We start from the raw sequence: 22,301 nt of genomic DNA, 5'->3' as shown, positions 1-22,301 counted from the left end.
CTATTTTAAGAGAGTTAGAAGTACACCATCCTGCTGCAAAAATGATTGCAATGGTCTCTGTCATGCAAGAGAGAAAAGTTGGATATAGCACAAACTTCGTTCTGTTATTTGCTGGAGTCCTTATGGATTTAGCTGGAAAACTGTGGATTAGTGACCCGACAGACTCAGAGATCATAGAAGGTTATAAAATACACTAAGAAAGATTCTTCCTGATTTGGATTGTAGGTTTGCAAAAAATTGTCTGGTTGATGCTAAATGCTCATCTCTACTCATACCTCCAAAATGAATAGACAGTATGTATGTGTGGCAGACAGACACTAAAATGGTCTACCAATTTTCCCCGCTTCCTAGTATTCTTGCTCCTGTGTTTCCTCTTGAGTTTGGGCGAGACCTGTTGTTCCTTCCAAACAATAGGATACGGCAAAATAAATAGGATGCCATTCTGGTGATTCCATTACATAAGACTGTAACTTCTCTCTTGCTAGCATATTCTCTGTATTCCTCTTGGCTTGCCGCTTTGATGAAGTAAGTGGCCATGTTAGGAAGGCCCACATGGCAAAAGATTGAGGACATCCTCCAGGTGACAGCCAGCAAGGAAATGAGGCTCTGGGTCCAATAGATTGCAAAAACCTGAATCCTACCAACAAGCCTTCCCCAATCAAACCTTCATATGAGACTCTACCCCTGGCTGACAACTTGATTGCAGCCTCATGAGACATCCTAAAGTGGAGGACTCAGCTAAGCCGGATGCATATCCCTGATTCACAGAAACTGTGAGATAATAAATGTGCATTGTTTAAGCTACTAAGTTTGTGATGATATTGATATGTGGAAATAGATAAGGGATATAGCATGACATGAATTTTAAGAAGGTAACAAAGCATTTCTAAAAATGCCAAAGCATCAGTATATTCTGGTCCTTCAGAGGGCATGATAAATTACACAAAAGGAACAAAATTGGTAAATATGGAAGGATTTGTACATTTTATAAGGAAAAAGAAAATCTCATAGCTTGTATAAGGAAGAATAAATTCTTGTGGACTTTATAAGGGAGCAGAAAGTCCCATGGAATTTATAAGGGAGCAGAAAGTCTCATGGGTTTTATAAAGGAGAAGGAAAGCTCATGTATGCACTAGTGAAAGCTAATGCTGATGCTGGTACAAATGTAAGAGCAACCAATGGCAAAATGGAAGTCATGGCTCTTCATTGTGCAAATGAACATGATATCATTTTGGCCAGGCTAGACTCAAACTGGTCTTCAGGAGACTCTGTAAAAGAGTTAGTGCTGCCACCCGTCCCAGCCTGACTCCACCTGTTCTTGAAGAGCTGGTCATAGCGTTCATCTATCAGAGGCTGGAGCATAATGAGTGGATGTTTTCAAGGATGAAAAGGATGATGATGCCATTTCTACAGTAGTACTCCAGGCTCAACAGTGAACCTGGTGATGAGAAAGGAGAGGCAGAAGATGTGTCAGTACCTTCAAAGATCCATCAAGACATTAACATCTTGCACCTGGAGGTGGAGAAACAGAAATTGATGTAGATGAAGACATCACATCTCAGGGAGAGACATGTCTGCTCTTGATCTGTATGCTATGCAGGAGTTTGTGAAGCATTTGAAGCCATACATTGAGCACTGGAAGAAAATTCTGGGGTTAAGTCCAATGACATAACCTCCAAGCTTCATGAAGTATTGGATGAGATACTGAGGCTGAAGTTCCTGCCATAAAGGACATGTTGGAATCCAATTTTCTATTTTCTTGGGAAAATATTGGATTATTAAACAGACTACCAATGATACACTTGCTGCATTTAGGGTAGGTCAGACCCAGAATGATCAGCCAGTGCTGGGATGACAACTAAAATGGTAAATAGCTTAATTTTACTCTAAGTCAAGGCCACATCAGTATACGTCTCTAGTTTCTCAGTCGGCTGTTTCTTGATATCCTCAAGTTAAGAAGTGCTTGGGTTGGTATCCTCAGCTGCATGAAATAATAAGTGCCTGCTGTTGCTTGACAAAAAGAAAAAATAATAAAGAAACAACTTTCTGACCAAGAAAATTAGGTAATATTTAGCTCTAGGACTGCAGACTGTCATCCTTGTACTCAAGTAGCACACACTTTTGAGCTAGCCAAAATGCTTTCAGTATCACCTATCCTCCTTGATGTACTGACTGCCCACCCCTGGTATTCCTCAGTCATTTAGTGTAAAAATTAGGCCCTATATAATAAAAATGGTCACTAAAATGTAATCATATATGAGGAAGGTACTATAAGTCTCTCCTCCCCCCCCCACGTGTATTATATGGGGGTGATAGGATAAATTAAGTAACTTGGTCAATTGGCAGAATTGGGTCTCAAATCTAGGTCAAGAATAAGTTTGTACTCTTTTCCTTTGCTGTCCACACTACGTCACCTCCATGGAGGCTAGCACCTGTGCTACCCTGCTTGGCCACTTGCTCCCAGGGGATAGCCTGCCCTCCGGATTACTTCTGCCTTTGGCCCTATCCTTCCCTCCTCTTTCTGCTCTCCCTCATTCTCTATTTATAGCCAGAGGCCCGTGTTAACTTTGGATCCTCAAACTCACTGGATACAAGACTCAGAATCCAACATGATCTCTTACAGGACTCTGAGAGGCTCTGTCCATGCCCCACTTAAGCCCTGAAGGGCTTATGCACCAGATCCTAGCAGGGTTGTAGGCAGACAGCCCTCAGCTCTTGACTCTTTTTTGGAATTGCCTGGGCTGAATGGAACTACCTCACCCAGACCAGCCTACATCCACTGATTGGTCCATCCAGGAATACAATGGCCAGAACCATTCACTCAACTCGGGACAGCCCTGAAGAGACATCATGCCAGTCTCAGAGAGCCCCATGGAGGCTGCTGAGGCCTTGTTGAGACTGTATCCCCTCCCACCTTCTCCCTCTGCTGACCATGCTCCCTTGTCTCCATGGGTGCTGCTCCAAGAGCACTCCTTATTGCACTACCTGCATGCTCATCTTCTCTATTTCCTCTGAAGACTAACCTGCAGCCAGCAGTTCCTGAGGATATGAAGTGTGAGCTGAATACAAAGTGGAGAAATTCAACAGGGTTGAGAATTATAAATAGGTCCTGCCTCATAGGGTTTTCGTGAGGATTTGATAAATCAACATGCATAAAATGTCAAACAAAGCCCAGTAAATTGTAAGTTGTATATAAATTATTATTAATATAATAATTACAATGTTGCAAATTATTATTAACCATGACCTTAGAGTCAAAAATCCAGTTGCCTAAGAACTCAAAAGGGAAATTATGACTTAAGAGCAATTTGAAGAGAGTGCAGGGACAAAATGGCAGAGTATGAAGTTTTACAAATTGCTCCCTCCACCAGACAAATGAAACATCTGGAAAAGGGACTGGAATTAACTAGGTGGTAAGCCTGAAATGGACATTTAGAACAACTACCAGAGTTCCACAGGAAGCAGTAGGCTGCCAAGAGTCCAGCTTTTGTAAGTGGAAGCAGAAACCAGTGACCAGTTCTCATTTTAAAGTGCTGAATTGTATGAATTGTACAGCTGCAGCAATGCAACCCAGATTCCAGGAGCAGCTGGCTGGGGCCGGGACTGGCGGAGGAAACCTCCTCCTATAAAAGTTGGGAATGAGGGTTGAGATTGGTCTGGTAGGTCTGTGTGGGACCAGCATGGAAAACAGCCTGTTTCAGCCTTCTGGGCAACAGTGCTTCCAGCCTCCCACCAGCATCTACCAAGACTTGAAGACCCTGTGCACTTTTTCATTGGTTGGGTTTCTTCTTTCCCTTTATGGTATTGTTCAGTCTGATGAATCCTCGGGACCCAGCACAGATCCTAGCTTGGGTTTGTCTCAGAATTGACATCTTCTGGCAATACATCAGCATCCACAGGATATAAGGAGTCAGTGTACCTCTTACCGTCTATTTTTTTGTTGTTGGTGGTTGGTTTTCTTCTTTCTGTGATATATATATTTGGGTTTGGCAGATCCCTGACAGATGAACAGGGATGCTGGCCTAGGTTTCAGTCTTGAAAGCCAACAGCTTCTGGCTTCTCACTGGCACATGACAAGAGAGTTGGAGAGGCAGTACACTTCATTATTTTCCCTTTTTTCTTTTTGTTTCATTTGCGGGGGGGGGGGGGGCTGTTTGTTAGTATTTTTTCCTTTTCCTTTTTTTCTCTCTCTCACTCTTTAATTCCTTCCTTTTTCCTTTATTTCTTCTTGTTCTTAGTCTGACAGACTGAAGAGTGGGAGAACTAGCTTTCCAGAGTAGCCAGAACATGATATTCGGAATGTTCAGTTCTCAATAAGAAATTACAAAACATACAAGGAGACAGAGAAGTTCATCCCAGTCACAGGGGAAAAAATAATGTTTCAGAGGAAGTGCAATCTCTGGAATTACTAACCAAAGATCTTAGAACAACTCTCATAGATAGGTTCAATAAACCAATGGAAAACACGGCAAATAACTGAAGGAAACAAAACAATATATGAACAAAATAAAAATTTCAATTAACAAGGTAGTAATTATAAAGAAGTACTAAATGGAAATTCTGGAACCCCAAAATACAATAATTGAAGTGAAAAATTCAACAGAGGGGTTCAAGAGCAGTTTGGAGGAGGCAGAAGAAAGGATCAGCAAACTTGAAGACAAAACCAGATTGAGGAGCAGAAAGAAAAGAACAAAAAAAAATAAAATAAACAGAGCCTGAGAAACCTATAGGACACCATCAAGCATACTAATGTATGCATCATAGGAGTCCCAGAAGGAGAAGAGAGAGACAAAGGGAAAATAGATATATTTGAGGAGATAATTGCAGGAAACTTTCCAAATCTGATGGAAGATATGGATATATACATCCAAGATGCTCAACAAACACCAAGCAGGATGAACCAAATCAGATCTACATTGAGACAAATTAATGATCATACTGTCCAATGCCAAGGACAAAGACAGAATCTTGAAAACAGCAAGAGAGAAGCAACATTTTACATATAAGGCCTCCTTAATAAGATTAACCTCCCATTTCTCAATAGAAACCATGTAGGCATGAAAGCAGGGGGAGAACACATTTAAAGTGATGAAAGAAAAATAAATGTTACCAAGAGTAATATACCTGGCAAAGTTATCCTTCAAAAATGGGGGATAAAATAAGATATCTCTGGACAAATAAAAATTGAGTGGGTTCATTACTACTAGATCTGCCCTTCAGGAAATGCTAAAGGGAGTCCTCTATGTTGAAAGGAAAAGGCACTAGGCAATATCTAGATGATAGATGAAAAATAAAGATCTCAAGTGTAAGTGAAAATATGGGTAGATACATATGCCCTTATTATATTCTTTTCATTTGTAGTGCTTTCTTTTACTTCTTCTAAGGCTGAAAATTCAAATACATAAAGAAAGTGTGAATCTTTGTTACTGGGTACACAATGCATGATGTAATTTATGACATAAACAACATAAAATAGAAGCATGGAGGGATATAGGTCCTGAGTGTGTATAGACTATCTAAGTCAAGTTTAAATCAACACAAACTAAATTGTAATGTATTTAGTATGCTAAAAAAAAAACCCATGGTGGCCATAAAGAAAATATCTAAAAAAATCTAAACAAAAGGAAAGGGTGATCAAAATGACTTATTATAAAGATCAACTAAACAAAAAAGGAAATATTAGTGGAGGAAAGAAGAAAAAAAAAGGCATTAGACTTACAAAAAATAATTATCAAAATGGCAGAAGTAAATCTGACCTTATTAGTAATTTCCCTAAATGTAAATGGATTAAATTCTCCAATAAAATGGCAGAGATTGGCTGAGTGAATAAAGAAACATGGCCTATGTATATGCTGTGTGCAAGAGACCAAGCTTGGATCCATAGATAAAAATAGATGAAAATGAAAGATGGAGAGATGGAGAAAAAATGTCAAGCAAATTGTAATCAAAAGAGAGCTGGCTAGCTACATTAATATCAGACAAAATATATTTTACGTAAAAAAAAAGTTACATGAGACAAAACAAGGACATTATAAATTGATACGAGGGTCAATTCAATGAGATTTAATAATTATAAACATATGTACCTAAAAGCACAGTGTCAAAATATAGGAAGCAAACAGTGACACAATTGAAGAGAGACATAGATAGCATTACAATAGTAGTTAGAGATTTCAATACACCATTTCTACCACTAGACAGAACATCTAAACAGAAGGTCAGTAAGGAAATAGAGGACCTGAGCAAAATATAAACCAACTAGATCTCACTGAAATATATAGAATACTTCACCCAGAAATGAGAATTTATATGCTTTTCAAGTGCATATGGATCTTTCTCTAGGATACATTAGGGCACAAGAGAAATCTAAATAAACTTTAAAATATTGAAATCATTAAAGTAACCTCTCCAACCACAATGGAATGCAGCTAGAAATCAATAACAAAAGGAAAACTGGAAAATTTACAAATAAGTGGAAATTAAACAGCACACTCTTAATCAATGGGTTAAAGAAGAAATAACAAGGAAAATTAGAGAATACTTACAGACAAATGAAAACAAAGACACAACATACCAAACCTTATGGAATGCAGCAAAGTGCTCCAAGGGAATTTGTAGGTATAAGTGCCTGTATTATAAAAGGAGAAAGTTCTAAAATCAATAACCTAAATCTACATCTTGCATAACTAGAAAAATAAGAGCAAAGTCATCCTAAAATTCATAGACGAAAGGAAATGATTAAGATTAGAACAGAGATCAATGAAATAGAGAATAAAAAAGCAATTGAGAAAATTGTACGACTGTTCCCAGATCTACCCTCTTCAAACATGGAAGCAGCACCCAGACTCTCTGCCATCTGCAGGGCACACTCAACTCCTTAGAACAGTGGGATGGTGGCCAGGCTCTCCCCAATCCCTGGGAAATGTGCTCCACCCTCTCTGAGGCCTGGGGTGGCAGCACTCTTCCTGAACAACAGGGAAGCCAAGCTCCCCTCAATTCCCCAGGCATCTGCAAGCACTAGGGTGATAACACTCTTCCAGAACAATGGGATGAAGTCCGTCCGTCCACAAATTCCAGGGCAAATTCACCCTCTCTACATGCATACGTGGGTCCACTCTCCTGGCCTGAGGTTTCCTGACTCTAGATCTCAGCTTCCAAGGTTCTGCCTTTGAAGTCATTTTTCCTTCAATCTGTCCCTTTTCTGTCCCTTTTAGTCCACTCTGGCAGTGGTTCCATTTATACAGATCTTGCAACAAACTTGGTTTAGCATGCAGATTACAGGGGTCCCAACCATCAGACAATAGAACTTTCCAAGAATCCTTCCTGTATAACTCCATCTCCAAGCCTGGCTTGCAATGAAATGACTGACTGGTTCCATGTACATTTGGCACTAGCCTCTGCGGTCTCACTTGCTGGAAGCCCAGGATTTTCCAAACCATTAATTTCTGGTTTCTTTGTACCTAAGAGTTCAGTTCTCAGCTTATCCCTTTCCTTTTGCATTTTACTATAAGCTGCAAGGAGAAGCCAGGCCACACTTTCTACATTTAATTTGGAAATCTCCTCAGCTAAGTATCCCAGTATGTCACTTTCAAATCCTCCCTTTCATCCAACCCCAGGACTCAATTTTACCAAATTATCTGCCACTTTAAACAAGTATCACCTTCCTTCCAGTTTGCAATGACACATTCATCAGTTCTGTCTAAGGCCTCAACAGATGTACCATTAGTGTCCATATTTCTACCAACAATCTCTTCAAAGCAGTCTAGGCCTTTTATATAAAGCTTCTCATGATTCTTCCAGAATCTTCCCCTTATCCATTTATAAAGCCATTCCAGCATTTTTGGTATTTGCAAATCACAGCACCTTATTTCTCTGGTACCAAAATCTGTTTCACTTTGCTAAAGCTGCTGGAATGCAATATACCAGAAATGGGTTGGCTTTTACAATAAGGATTTGTTTATAAATTTACAGTTTCCAAGCCCATGAAAATGTCCAAATTAAGGCATTAAAAGGAAGATACCTTCTCTGAGGAAAGGCTGCTGGCATCCGGGGTTCCTCTGTCACATGGCAAGGCACATGGCGATGTCTGCTGGTCTTTCGCCCCAGGGTTCTGTTGCTTCTCTGGGCAATTTTCTCTCTGAGCATCTGTGAGTTCCATCTTAGCATCTCTGGGGCATTTCTCTCTAAGTTCTCTCTCTCAGAGCTTCTTCCTTTTATCCTTTCATAAAGGATTCCAGTAAAGGATTAAGACTCACCTTGAATTGGATGGGTCACTTCTCAACTGAACAACCTAATCAAAAGGTCTCACCCACGATAGGTCTTCACCAACAAGAGTGGATTAAAAGAACATGGCCTTTTCTGGGGTACGTAACAGCTCCAAACCAGCACATGCTGTAACATGGAAGAACCTTGAAAACATTATGCCCAGTGAAATAAGCACAACACATATAGACAACAATGTTTGGTATCACTTATAACAGATGACTAGAAATAGCAAATTCATAGAGGTAGAAAACAGATTAGAGGTTCCCTGGGAAGGGGAGGAAGGGGGAGAGTGTGAGTGTTTGTTAAAAGAACAAAAGAGCAATTTGATCTCTTAGAAGCCTTGAAAGCCACTTTGAGTGTATAGAATGAGGAGCATGTGGAAAAAACTAATTTGATCTAAAACTGCATTAAGAAAAGTATAGTTTCACAATAGGGGAGACAGTGATTCTCCTTTCTGTGCTGGTCACACTGCACCTGCCATATTGGTTGTGGCTGAGAGCCCTGCGCTTGTTAAGCTGAGAAGTTAGAGAGGCATGACCTATTGATTGGAGGAAGGGTGCATAACCCTTTGAATAGGCTGCCCCTCCTTACTCTCCACCTGCCAGTTCACTATGTCATCTATCTCGCAAATACTTACACCTTCTTCAATCCCTGATCAGGTGCCACCACCTCATTGAATCCTTCCTTGACTACCCCTCACTTAAAGATTTAACCAGCTTCTTTCTCCCATTTCCTTCTAGATGTTTGCATGTTTTAATCACTGAACATATTCTAATGCATTGTAAGCACTGGTTCAGATATGGGTCTTAATCATTTTCTACCCCTTGGCATAGGATAGGTGGTTGCATTGCACTGAACTGTAATCTGTTAGGTCCATGTGCAAAGCAAGGAGGACCTGGAAAGGCGATCTCAGAGGGGTTATGAGGAAGGCATGGAGCAAGAAAACATATGAAGGAGGAGGAACAGAAAGGGAGAAGGGAGTCAAAGGTAGCTGCAAAGTGCAGAACCTGAAGTTCTGGGAGGAAAGTCAAAAAGAGAAGCTGGATCATGTGAGATGATGTTCTCTGGTTCAGCAGACTATGAGGTGACTGCAAGAACAATTAATTGACTGACCACCCACACTCCGTGCCTCTGTTTCCCCACAAGCCTATGGCACTTCCAGTTTGATGGGGATGTGCTGAGTTCTCCATGCAATGAACTAGCTTATGTTGCTTTCCTGAGGGCACTTGACCAGAGTCAGTGAAAAGCTAATGGAACTTCAGTTCAAAACTGCTCATTTGATTTATTTTATTATGTGGGTGTGATGCACTGGGCAGCTTTTAGGAAAGGCAGCTTGTCCCAAATGTTTGAGGCCTTGTAAAATTATGTGTATCTATTTACAAGCCTGCAGTAAACTGTACTGTTATCCCCAGACTCAAAGATGCAATGGCCGACTTGGAAAAGTTGAGCATCTTCTGCCAAGGTCAGTTCTCCATTTAATACAAAACAAACATCTCTGACCTATTATAACTAGCGTTCTTTAATAACATCTTTAGTGAAAGGCTGAGACCTCATAATTTTTTCAACACTGCACTAAAAAAAAAGCATCTCTATAAACCCAAACCCTAAAGAATGATTTGAGGCATAGAGAGCTGGCTGGGAGGAAAACTGTGGGGACTTTGCAGTTTGATTGGGAATTAGCAAAACACACACACACACACACACACACACACACACAAAACCAGATAACAGAAGGGGAGAAAAACACTTCTATTTCTAAGCCTGCTAATGCTCTTTTTATGCATTTTAAAAACAAATAGATTTTAACTACTTACTGTTCAAGCAGAAAGTTGTTTATTTGCCAGCTTTGTCAATGTTCTCCTTAAAGAAGCCCTTGTAGGAAGGGGAGCTCCTTTCCTCCTTCCCATTTTCTGATATTTGTGTTGTGTTCCTCAGTTACCTTAAAAAAACCATCCTGGTGACCTTCAACCAGTCCCCGCCGCTCTCAGGGTCCCATATCCTCATCTGTAGCATGGGGCTGAGAAGGCTGCCGAGGGTTGCTATAAAGATGAAAGAGAAAGAGAGTTAGTTCAACTGTCTTCTTAAAGTTAAAAAAAGCCAAAGCTGAATATCTGGAAAGATCAGAGGTAAGTCCTAGGCTCCTGGGTTCCTGAGGGACATAGGAAGAGGTTGAAGAAATTTCCCAAATCCTTCCATTCTTTCTAAAACAGAACTCACTGAGGTCAGTTAGGCAAATGCTCCATGAGCTCTCAAAGCACAGAAACGCTGCCATAACCCAGAGATATGATGAAACTGAAGGCCTCTTTGTCTACGAGGAAGATCAGAATTCCCCTGGTCTCGGAGAGATTCAAAGTATCCTACACAAGTAAAGACATGGTTCACTACCATGTATGAAGCAGACTGGCAGGCCATTGTTCATTCATCTATTCATTATCTTACCAGCATCCCTGCGATCCTGCTAGGGGCCAGTTAGCCAGTGTCCTGGGAGGGAAAGATGCCCAGGATATGTCGCTAGACTGGCGGTAGAATGTGAACACATAGGCAGGCACATACATGGCAGCATAAGATTATCTATTTCTGTATGTATGGCCTGCCTCTCAACTAGAATAAAAGCTTCATGAGGGCAGGCTTTGTCTATCTGTTTCATTACTGTGTCACCATTGCCTGGCACACTGCTGGGTGCAGAATAGGCCCAACAAATATTTGCTGAGTAACTGAATGCATGGATTAATAAACAAATCAATGAGTAGACTAATGAACAACTGAATGAATGGCAAAACTGAGGTATACCAAATACTAAGAAGACTCAAAGAGGAAGCAGCAGGAAAGGACTCATAGGGAAATAGTGTTTGGACTTGAAGGATGGAATGCATTTTGCCAGATCCAGAGGCAACAGAAAGAAAAATCTGACCAACGATCTGGAAACACAATAAGGGAAGGCCCCACCCGAAAGAAAGGGTGGTGGGAAATGCAGATCCAGTGACAGAAATGGTACTTAAGGCCTCCAGGGCAGAGAACTTGGCTATCATTAGTAGAGTCTGGATTCGACCCTGCAGAAACGGAGGGCTGCTGAGGATTTTCAAGCGGGGAAGTGACTGGATAAGAGTCTGCTAGTTAGAAAAGTAGGTCTTGCTGCCATTGGTGGATGGATGGAGCTCAGAGGCCAGGAAAGCAGTTGGGGGACTGATGCTAGAGGCCAGGTAGAGAGACTGAAAGCAGAACTAAGCATGAGAGAAGCTTATGGGGGTGAAGAGGAAGGCACAGAATTGAAGGAGAGGGATTGCTGGGATCTGGTAAGATAGGCAAGATGGAGATGATGTGGGGGCAGGTGATGATGAAGAGTCAGGAAGACTCAAGACTGATGTCAGACTGCTCATTTGGTCACTAAGGGAGTGTAGAACTGCTCACTGGGAGAAGGACCTGAGTCAGCTACAGGCTACCCAATTAGAGAGGCCCGGAAAACAGATACCCATGACTAGATCTTAGAAATCAGGGTGCAGAATAGATTTATAAATCAGGTTTATAACATTTGGATTAAAAATAATCTAAGAATTCCATCATCTTTCTGAGTGATCAAATCACACAGTGACAAAGTACATGCAAACAAGTCCTATTTTTTTTTACTTACCACGTAGTATTCTAGAGGCTACAAACAAAACCCCAGATGGAGAAGGAGTCTCAAGTCATTCTTGGGTATTTCCTGAGGTCCTTTATTCCTGTGTGTGCATTTGTTCATATGAGCTGAAGGCCCACTGTGAGCCAGGCAGGGGGATGCAAAGCCCTGCAAATCTCTCCCGCCGTGGAGATGGCAGTTCAGCAGGGCCATTAGACGTGAACACAAGCTGCAAGTTAGAACATGAGAAAAATTAAAACTCAGACAAGTGCTGTGAAGGTGCTAGTCTGAGAGTCAAGAAAGGTTGCTCTGAGGAAGCAACACTTGAACCGAGATCAGAAATATGAGCTAGAGTTAATTCAAAGAAGGAAGAAAGAAAGAACATTTGAGAAAGAAGGAACAGTACCTGAAGGAGCCCTGTAGGAAGGAGTAGAGAAAGTACAAGGACCAAGAGGAGGCAAATTTGACCCAAAAGGAGAGGAGGAGGAGGACAACGAGATAAGATAACGCTGACAAAGAAGAGGCCAGTTCATGAAACAATAGATAGCTCATTGTCAAGGAAAATATCACCAGTAAATATTTGATAAGGTACATGAAATGCCTGAAAAAGAAGAGAGAGCATATTAAATTTGGCTAATTAAGTGAACTAGGAATACGTGACAGGGATAATTTATGATAATGGGTGAATTTAACGAATTTTAACAAATTAACTCAATTTGATATAATTCAACCTCTTCATAGAAAGTGCCTTAGCAAAGTTCAATAAATATTACTTTAATCAGGGCCGTTATTGCTAAATAATCTACCTACCTGCATTGGATGATGTTTGCTCATTGTTTTCTACTCATTCAACCAACATAGCAAAGCATTAAGAATATTGCCTGGCTGTTCTTTAATTATCTTGTTTAACATCCTCCCATCAACCACTTGGAGAAAGCACGATAACGTTCATGGTACAGAAGAAAGGACAGAGACTCGGAGAAGTGAAGAAAGGTGCTGGGTCATCCTGCCCCTATGGGAGACAGTCCAGTTCCTCCTCCCTTGGCTGTGCTTCCTCAACCCCTTGCTACCACCTCTATAAAACAAAGCCCTTACATTACCAAAAATAAAAAAAAAAATTGAATTGAATTTATTTTAAAGCAGATTTTTAAACCCTGCTGGAAATGCAAAGAGAGAGACGGAATTATCTGTAAGATGTTAATTTCTTAAATCTGACTGGGTGGTTGTTTCTATGAATGAATGCACTTAATTAATTTTTCCCCCTAGCTTCTTGCTATTTCCCGACAATAATCTATTTTCTTTCATCCCAGGGGCAATAGAAGGACAACAAAAGAAGGAGCCGGTGATTTGAAATTCCAGAACTTCGCTCTGCCGAAAAATAGGTCAGAATATTTATTTATTTATTAAGAGAGGAGTGAAAATTTTGATTCTGCAGCAAATAAGCTGAGTACCCACACACACAGGCACATGCACAAAAAAGTTAAGATGATAGAATTATACTGCTGGCCGGGATCTTAGAGGTTCCATGGAGACAGGCCCAGAAGGCAAAGGGATCGGACTTGGGTTGCACAGCCAGCAGATGTGCAGACAAACCCAGCCTGAGGATCCCCAGGAACCATCTCCACTACCCGCCCAAGAGAGACACCAAGGCGCCAGCTTCACTGCCTCTCCCAGTGGGTGGTTTCAGTCATGGATCACTCATCAGCCCACGAGCCCCTTACACCTCACAAGCAAGCAGACTAGAAGGAGCTGCCTTCATTAGGCAGCCAAGTGCCTGGACCATTTCTTGTCTTCAGTTCAGCAAAACATTTACTGAGCAGTTATCAGAACCATACAGGCTACTGAGAAAGCGGAGATGAAAGACAAAGCCCTGCCCTCAAGGGGCTCACACCTAATCGAAAAGCTCAGAGTCAAATGCTAAACTGAAATTACAGACGCCAAATCTGAAAGCAAATCCAGCTCTGCCACTGACCAACAGTCTGATACTAGGCAACTTGCTGGATATTCCAAGAGGTTGAGCTGTGCCCCCTGCACCCAGAAAACTTCCTCACCAGGCTCTCCCAGAGCAGGCTCAGTTCCTGGAGTAGCAGAGGGTTTCCATATATCATTGCATCCTCATCTAGTTCACCTCGTAGCAAGCCTCCAAACTTTGTTCGGTCCTACTGTGTGCCAGATACTATAAGCGTGTTTTGGATCCTAGGATTTGCTTGAATAAATATTTTCCCCAGGTAGACTGAATGAATGCCTATAAGACAGAATACTTGAAATTTTTTCAAGACCATATTAAGCAAAAAAAAAATTGTGACTGTTCTCAGACTTTCATGTTTACTTTAAATACATTTGAATAATGCATTTTAAGTAAATTTCTCCTCTTTCTTGACAATGGCAAGAGATGGGAGATGGAAGGGTTAGATGTCTTCCTTCAAATGGAGATGTGAAGCAATTACATACATCACAGTAATATTTACAGTTACATTTGGAAAAAAAAAGAGAGGAGCAGTGCTTTTTTCTGAAGGAAATTATTTCAGGATGTGTCATAGCGTGCTCAAGATATATTAAAAAGAGCAACAGATGATGTTGTTGCAACCTGTTCCAACCCATTTATAAACCCAAATTAAAAAAAAAAATCCATATACACATGAATCTCAACACCAATGCATATTTTATAATGAAAGTATTATATGAATATAAATTCATGCTTGGTATATAAATCAAATCAAAATGCCTGAAAACTGCATCTTTGGTTCTACTATCTTATTTAATAACTATCAAAGCTATGTATTCTTTCCCCATACAAATTATAAATATTAACTTTTGATGATGAGGAAGGTAAGGAGGATACTGCTAAGGGTTGTGTTGCAGAATAGAAGGGGCCTATTGGGCCTGGATTTAAATCTCGGGGGCTCGCTAGCTGTGTGACCTCAGACAAGCCCCTTTCCATTCCAGCACCTCATGCATCTTAGAAACAGTATTTGAAAATAACTGGTAGACTGCTTGCACCCAAAGCACTGCATCCCCTGCACCCTGCCTCTGTGGAATAAATGAATGACCTCCGTGGTATGCCCAGGATATCGCAGATCCTCAATCAGAGTAAAGGCTAGAAGTCACTGAGTGTGCACCAGCATTAACTGAGTCCTAACAATGACATTCTTATGAGCCTTCCTTTTCTAGAACAAGGGGCAAGCTTCATGTCCTCTGCCTGGTGAGTGGTTTCAACTGTGGATGGTGAGGAATAACTTTACCTGGCGCTCCATGCTGCGGCCCTCGTTACTGCCATCGGTCAGTTAGGTGCTGCATCAACTACCCTAACTGGAGCCAGAGGGCTGTCCACACCCCCTGCCCCCAGATCTCAAACATGCACTGGCCTTCTGGTACATACAAAAAACAAAAACAAAAACAAAAACACACTAAACTGAGCATAGGGCCTCACCCCGGTGGTGTCCCTGGAGGCTGTACAAGAGCAATAAGGAATCCTCTCCATTTTCCAAGTTCTGTCTACACTGCTGTGTTCCAGAATATGCCACAGAATTCACTTGACTAAATGCCAAAAGCTATTTTCCCTATGATTTGCTGTTTCCCCTTGTATACAGATAGGGCACAAAGCTAGAAAGTGGTAGCATTTGTATGTGAATTCAGATTGTCCACCTTCAAGTCAAGTGCCATTTCTGGGTTCTAAATTATCACAATTCTCCACTACCTAGAAGTGGCACTGCACTGCCCTTCTCCAAAGAGTGTCCATAATCACAATCATTGCACGGCTGTGGTTCTCACAGTGTGGACATGCGGCCTGCAGCATCAGCATCACCTGGGAACTTCTTAGAAATGCAGGTTCTCAGGGCCAACCCAGACCTACTGAATCAGAAACAGGGCTGGAGCCCAGCCACCCGTGTTGAAACAAGCCCACCCAAGGATGCTGAAGCCTGCTTATGTTTGAGAACCTCTATTTTGAGCATCATTACCAAGAATGCAAGCCCTAGAGTTGGCACAGGGGGGCTCTGGGGTCCACTCCCAGCTCTGCCCCACATTGCAGAGTGACATTAAGTGGGATGGAGGGAGGAAGAAATAAGATAGGGTCCAAATGGGGGAGGATAAGAGGGAGGATGAGGATGGTGGATGCAGAAGTTGTTCTCCCCTTTGAGAAATGTCTGACCCTTTAACTTAACCTCCCGAAGGTCACTGTGTTATGCACAGTATTAGGGAAAATTGAAGATGAAGGACACCCAGAACCCTGCCATAAGATGCTCAGTCTATGGTGGGGAGTGGGAGGGTCAGCATGGAAACATTACAGGACATAAAAGACCAGAAGACAAGGTGCCATGTGCAAAGATGGGAAGAAATGCAGGTTCTGCAGGAGCACTGAGAAGACTGAGGACCAGGGAGGTTAAGAACTAGCCCACACTCTAACGGGTTGCAGAGCCAAGATTCCAACCATGTCTTCGCATCCCAAGGGCAAGTCTATTTTACCTTCCCTACTCTTGACTGTGTTATTATTAACAGAGTTGTTCACACTATCAATATGCAAACCCTTCCAGAGTCACCACCTCATTGACTATCGATTCTACCAGCACCTGCAGTGATAGTTAATTCCAGAGAGAAAGGATGCAGGTGGCTGTGATTTCCCAGGGCTCAGGAGAGCCAGTCATAATCCAGGGGAAGGGAGCCCCACTCTGTCCTGTGCACATCTGTGGTCCCAGTAGAGGCACGAACACTGCTGCTTGCTGCTTTCCTGACCTCTCTGGTTTTGCCCCACTGATTCTAGAGCTGTCCTGGGAATCCACAGCTCTGAGAAATCCTTAAGCCACTTCTTCTCTGTGGGCAGAAAGCAGAGTGTCCTCCTGAAAGATCTTACAAGCCCAGAGCTCTACGGAGGGTTGAAATGCTTTCACAGAGGATGCACAAGGGGCTCCTAGAGAGCAGAGGCTCAATAAGTGTTTCCTGAAGGGAGGGGAGAGAGGAAGGCAGGAAAGAATGAGCTGGAATCAGGACCCACTGCAGCCAGGATGCTGTTAGCTTGTACCATCCCCGGAGTCTCGTACGATGCCTGGCACATACGAGCTACTTAAATAAATGATCAAAGGCCGTTAAGCAGGGGGAGAAGGATAGAGGGAATAAGAGATATAAGATGGAGACCAAGGAGGGAGGATCAGACAGAGGGCAGAGGGTCGGGGAATGCGGGAGTTGTTCAGGGGAATATCTGAAACCAGGCTTGGCAAATCATCCCGTTACTCTTACTCCCCTGCTGCATAACCCATCAATATGTCACATATTTTAGTTTTCATTTTTGAATATTTGTCAGGGACATAGCTTACATGAAATGGACTTTACCTTATACCAATGCTCTCTGTCCTCAAGGAACTTAAACTCTAGTTGAGGAAAGCAAACAAACGTATGTAAGGTTTAGCAATATGAGATTTTAAAAAGATAGTAATAATTACATGCTACTCTTCCAGTTTGCTAAAGCTGCTGGAATGCAAAATACCAGAAATGGATTGGCTTTTACAATGGGCTTTATTAGTTCACAGATTAACAATTCTAAGGCCATGAATATGTACCAATTAAGGCATCAGTGGGATGATACCTTCTCTGAAGAAAGGCTGATGGCATCTGGGGTTCCTCTGTCACATGGGAAGGCACATGGGCTTCTCCCAGGTTAGCTTCTGGTTTCCGTTGCTTTCTCCAAAATGTCTCTGGGCTTCTGTCTCTCTTAGCTTCTCTCTCTCAGCTTCTGTGTGTCCTTGCTTGTTTCTACTGGTGCATTTCTCTCTTAGCTGCTCTGGGGCAAACTCTGAATTTCATCTCTTAGCTTCTCTCCTGGTTCTAGTTTCATCAGCTAGCTTCAAAATGTCTCTGAGCTTTCTTCAAAATGTCTCTGCCTTTTGAGGGCATCAGTAAAGTAAATAAGAGCCATCTTCAATGGGTGGGGTCACATCTCCATGGAAACAATCTAATCAAAAGATCCCACCCACAATAGGTCTACCCCACAAGAGTGGATCAAAAGATCGTGGTCTTTTATGGGGTACATAACAGATTCAAACCAGCACAGCTACCCTTAAACTTTTCGGTGGACTATATTATTAGGGCAAAAAATGCTGCCAGAGCTCCAAGGAGGAGGGGTCCACGTGGGCGGTGACAGGGCAGACCCCTGAGAGGGTGGGAATGAGGCTGCGCCTCACCTGGTCATGAGGTCTGAGCTTTGCTGCAGTTCCAAATGACACCAAACACTTTCCCTGTTTTCTCAAGATCTCTTTGGGGAATTGCTTATACCAAATATTTTTTATTTAAAAAAAAATTAAGATTAAAAAAATGTGTATATATATATATATATATATATATATATATATATATATATGGAAGATCCTTAAAGCTAACTGGGGATGCCTTTAACAGAGAACATGCCCATTTATTCACTTATTAACTATGAGCCCAGGCCTGGTCCCACCTTGGTGTGCATATAATCTACCTCAAAGGAATAAGGGGTTGGGAGATGCTTCTCCAATTTCAGATCTATAAGGAAAATGTGGAACCTGTTCCGGAGGAATTTAGGAGGCCTGTGCATACACATATGGAGTAGGTCCCAGAGGAACCCTCTCCTGAGCCTTGGGGGAGAGGAGAGGTTCATGTAGAGACCCAAACTGAGTCCAGGATGCCTCTAGGCAGTCTTGCTCTTGGGATTCTCTTCTTTTCTACGCACTCGTGTGCATAGGAACATTGCATTCATTTGCTCAGTTATTCACTCATTCATCCCCTTCACTCATTCACTCTCCTTCAAGCAGAACCTTTTTGTGAATAGGCCAAGTTCCAGGCACTGTAATTGGGCTCTGGGTTTCCCTTGCAGTAGCTCATGTTCCAATGGAGGAGGGCGAGAAATCAGGTGTTGTCACTGTTTGAATGTGAATTCCACTCAGCAGGTGCTAGCCAGGTGCCACAGATGACCAGAAGAGGGCTTTGGTGGACATGTGGGAAACAAGGCAGAAAGGCAGACACTCCTTGTCAAGGCTATCACTCCCTCTTACCTAGACTATTGCAAATCCCATTCCTTCCCCCTCTAGTCGATCATACCTGCTCCTAGTTTACTTTTCTGCAATACAGCTCTGAGCATCCTTTATCCACACATTGCAAAGCTCCACATGGCCACCAAAACAACTGGGCCTTCTAGTTTCTCCCTTCTGGTTCTCCACTCTCTGAGCACACTGTGCATTCCCAAAGCTCCCTGACACTAACCCTGCACATGCAGAGGTGGAGAAGAAGGAGCAAGGGCCCTGCAGCCAGGCAGTCTCGCTGGGACACACGGCACCAGTCACTGCCCAGGGGCTTAACTGGTCCTCAGTCAATCCCTTGGTAAGATCAAAGGGTTCAGGTATGGTTTTTAATGCACCATTTGGCCCTAGCATTCTATAACACCCCTAAAATTGAATTGTGATTGTTCTAGTTTGCTAATGCTGTGGAATGCAAAACACCAGAGATGGATTGGCTTTTATACAAAGGGGGTTTATTTGGCTACACAGTTACAGTCTTAAGGCCATAAAGTGTCCAAGGTAACACATCAGTAATCAGGTACCTTCACTGGAGGATGGCCAATGGCGTCCGGAAAACCTCTGTTAGCTGGGAAGGCACGTGGCTGGCATCTGCTCCAAAGTTCTGGTTTCAAAATGGCTTTCTCCCAGGACGTTCCTCTCTAGCAAGCTTGCTTCTCTTCAAAATGTCACTCACAGCTGCACTGAGTTCCTTCTCTTTGAGTCAGCTCATTTATATGGCTCCACTGATCAAGGCCCACCCTGAATGGATGGGGCCATGCCTCCATGGGAACATCTCATCAGAGTCATCACCCACAGCTGGGTGGGGCACATTCCAAGCAAATGTAATCAGCACCAAAACATCTCCCCCACAAGACTACATCAAAGATAGTGGTGTTTGGGGGACACAATACATTCAAACTGGCGCAGTGATGATTGGGTGAAATCAGTTATGTCAGGTACACAGTTACTGACACAATGAAAACAATCTAAAAAGGGAAGAAGGGAATGAATTTAGAAACTTTAATCCCCCTGCCTTTCTCTCTGGATTGTATTAAAAATAAGTGTAGTAACTCTTAGAAGTATCACTTGTCTTTCAAAAATTAGGGAATGTCATTCTGAAGTAGTCTTTTAATTTACGGGGCAGACGTTAAAATGGGATGTGAAGCTGAGCCACATCTGGAAGGCTTTGGGAGACGGAAAGGCTGGCAGGGTAACATCAGCCAAGGGTTTTGACGAGTAGTCGGGGCCTGCACATACCACACTCGGGGGGCCACCTCGGTGCCAGAGGCTTGACCCTGGAGAAAGGACCCAGCCCTATCTCTGTGGGACCAGAATAACACACAATCCTAACTTTATTCCCATGGCTAAGGAGAACACAGGTACACTCTGCCGACCTCATCAGAATCAGTTCTTCCAGGCAGCAGAGGAGAGAAGGGGGGGGGAGGATGAGTTTAAATTAGCACCCTTTAAAAATTAAAAATTGCTAAACATACTAAATTATTGATAAGTATTAAAAATTAAAAATAATTCAAAAATTAAAAATCTTTATTGGAAAAACACTTTAAATATTGAAAACCACAAACCTCTGGGGCTTAGCCTTGTATGTTTTATATTCCGTGAACTTCCTTGCTACAGTATGGAGACTTGCCTGTACAAGCGGGAAATACAGAGGAAATGCCCAGATGTGGAGGGGAGCAGGGGCATTGGAAGGAGCCGAAGGGTGGCTGCCAAGCTGTAACTCCATCCAGCTGTGGCCCATTTGCACAGGGCCATGTTATGCACGTTGTTGACAAAAGGATGCTGGGGTGCATCCTTGTAATTCCCTGACAAGAGGCAGCTTGCTAACATATGGGCCTTGCATGAGCACAGACAGAGCACATCAAATCTCCATGAAGTTTGCTAGCAGCAACTTTCATACATCACCCCGGCTGTCGAGCTGCAGAATGTTAACACAGGAGTCTTTCCAGAGAGCTTGTCAGCTGCTGGGGTTGAGACATGTCCGTATTGCAGCGAGACATAGCTGTGGTGTCCAGAACACTTTTCCCAGCCCCCTCCTTCCCAGGCCCCAGGCAGCTGATTCCAGCCTCCTGCTCTCCCTTCCCCCTCTGTTCCTCTGGCTCTCGGGCTCACAGTAGCAGGCTCAGCTGGAATAACAACCCCATTCCCTGTTTTACTGATGCTTCCTCTGCTAATTCATTTGGCTTGCATTGACGCACAGGGGGCCCTAGGGTGCACAGTCCCACAAGATATGACAAATGAATGAGTACCATCACTTCAGGGTCCCACAGAAGGGTGGAGTGGACCAGGTAAGCCACTCTGCAGACAGCCTTGACAACTGGGAGAACTCTCCCAGATGCAGAGTATTCTGAAATCGAAGTTGCGGCTCTGGGCTTGACAAATCCCAGCTCTGCCGACTGCTTGCTGTGCCATCTTAGACAAGTTGTTTAACTGCTCTAAGTGTCCACTGCATCTGCAAAGCAGGGATAGAAATGCCTTCCGGCTGGAGTCGTGCTGAATTTAAGGCCTAACAGGTGCTCAAAAATGCAGGTTCTCTTGTTTTCTTTTTGGTTTCACTCTTTTTTGGGAATATGAAGACCTCAGCTCTGCCGCCAAGAATCTGAGGTCTAGAAAAACATCCTGGCTATTCTGGGCCTCAGTTCTCCCATTTGTAAAACTAATGAATTGGACAACATTATCTCTAACATGCTTTCTGGCGCTCACAGTCTTTGATTCTAAGAACCAGGTCAGGCTAAAATCAGAAGGACAGAATCCTAATTTAAAAGCTACAGTTTTCAAATTCCTTGACCTCAGCTCTTCATGCTGCCTGATTTGAATTTCTGCCTTCTATCAATTGGATGATTTACCACACGTGCATTAAGCTCACTGTACACAGTTACAGAAACATATTTCCATTTTGGGTGTCACGAGTTGCAAGTCTGGGGAGCATTTGAACAGCCTTAATAAAAACCCAAGACATCAGGGAAGAGATCATATGTTTAAAGTGTCAAGACAGAGCACTCTGGGCTCCAGGTAAAAGATTTGCTAATTTACTGTTAAATTCTACAGAGTCTCAGGCAACTTGAAAGGGCTCTAATTCCAAACCACAGGGGTTCTGAGGCCACAGCTGTAAGGTCCCCCCAAAGCATGACTCGTCACTTCTTACAGGAAAGGAGCAGGGAAGGTAGTATGGATTTGGGAGTCAGATGGGTTGGGGCCAAGTCCCTCCCTCTAGTGGCTCTGTGGGATCAGGCAATTGTCTGCCTCTCAGAATCCCCCATCTCATCTGCTGTAAATTTGGAACAAGTAACAGTTATCCCACAGGGTCATTTGGATTGTTAAAATGGTGAAGAGAAGGCAACAGGCTGGCATGGAAGTTGGACTGGTAGGCTGTAGTTTCATGGTTACTA

General features: G+C 42.7%; 1 protein-coding gene across 2 annotated transcripts in view; it reads left to right on the top strand.

Moving 5' to 3' along the window:
* The window catches only part of CLNK (cytokine dependent hematopoietic cell linker), a 232,644-nt gene that overhangs the window by 100,674 nt on the left and 109,669 nt on the right, over nucleotides 1-22,301 (top strand). For both annotated transcript variants that reach the window (XM_037829402.1, XM_037829401.1), the window contains exon 3: nucleotides 13,189-13,260. In XM_037829402.1, coding sequence (XP_037685330.1) covers nucleotides 13,189-13,260 — 72 coding nt within the window. The remainder of the gene's footprint in view (nucleotides 1-13,188; nucleotides 13,261-22,301) is intronic.

This window comes from Choloepus didactylus, chromosome 3, assembly GCF_015220235.1.
Source record: "Choloepus didactylus isolate mChoDid1 chromosome 3, mChoDid1.pri, whole genome shotgun sequence".
Classification (NCBI taxonomy): domain Eukaryota; kingdom Metazoa; phylum Chordata; class Mammalia; order Pilosa; family Megalonychidae; genus Choloepus; species Choloepus didactylus.
This window is presented reverse-complemented; position numbering and strand designations above follow the sequence as displayed.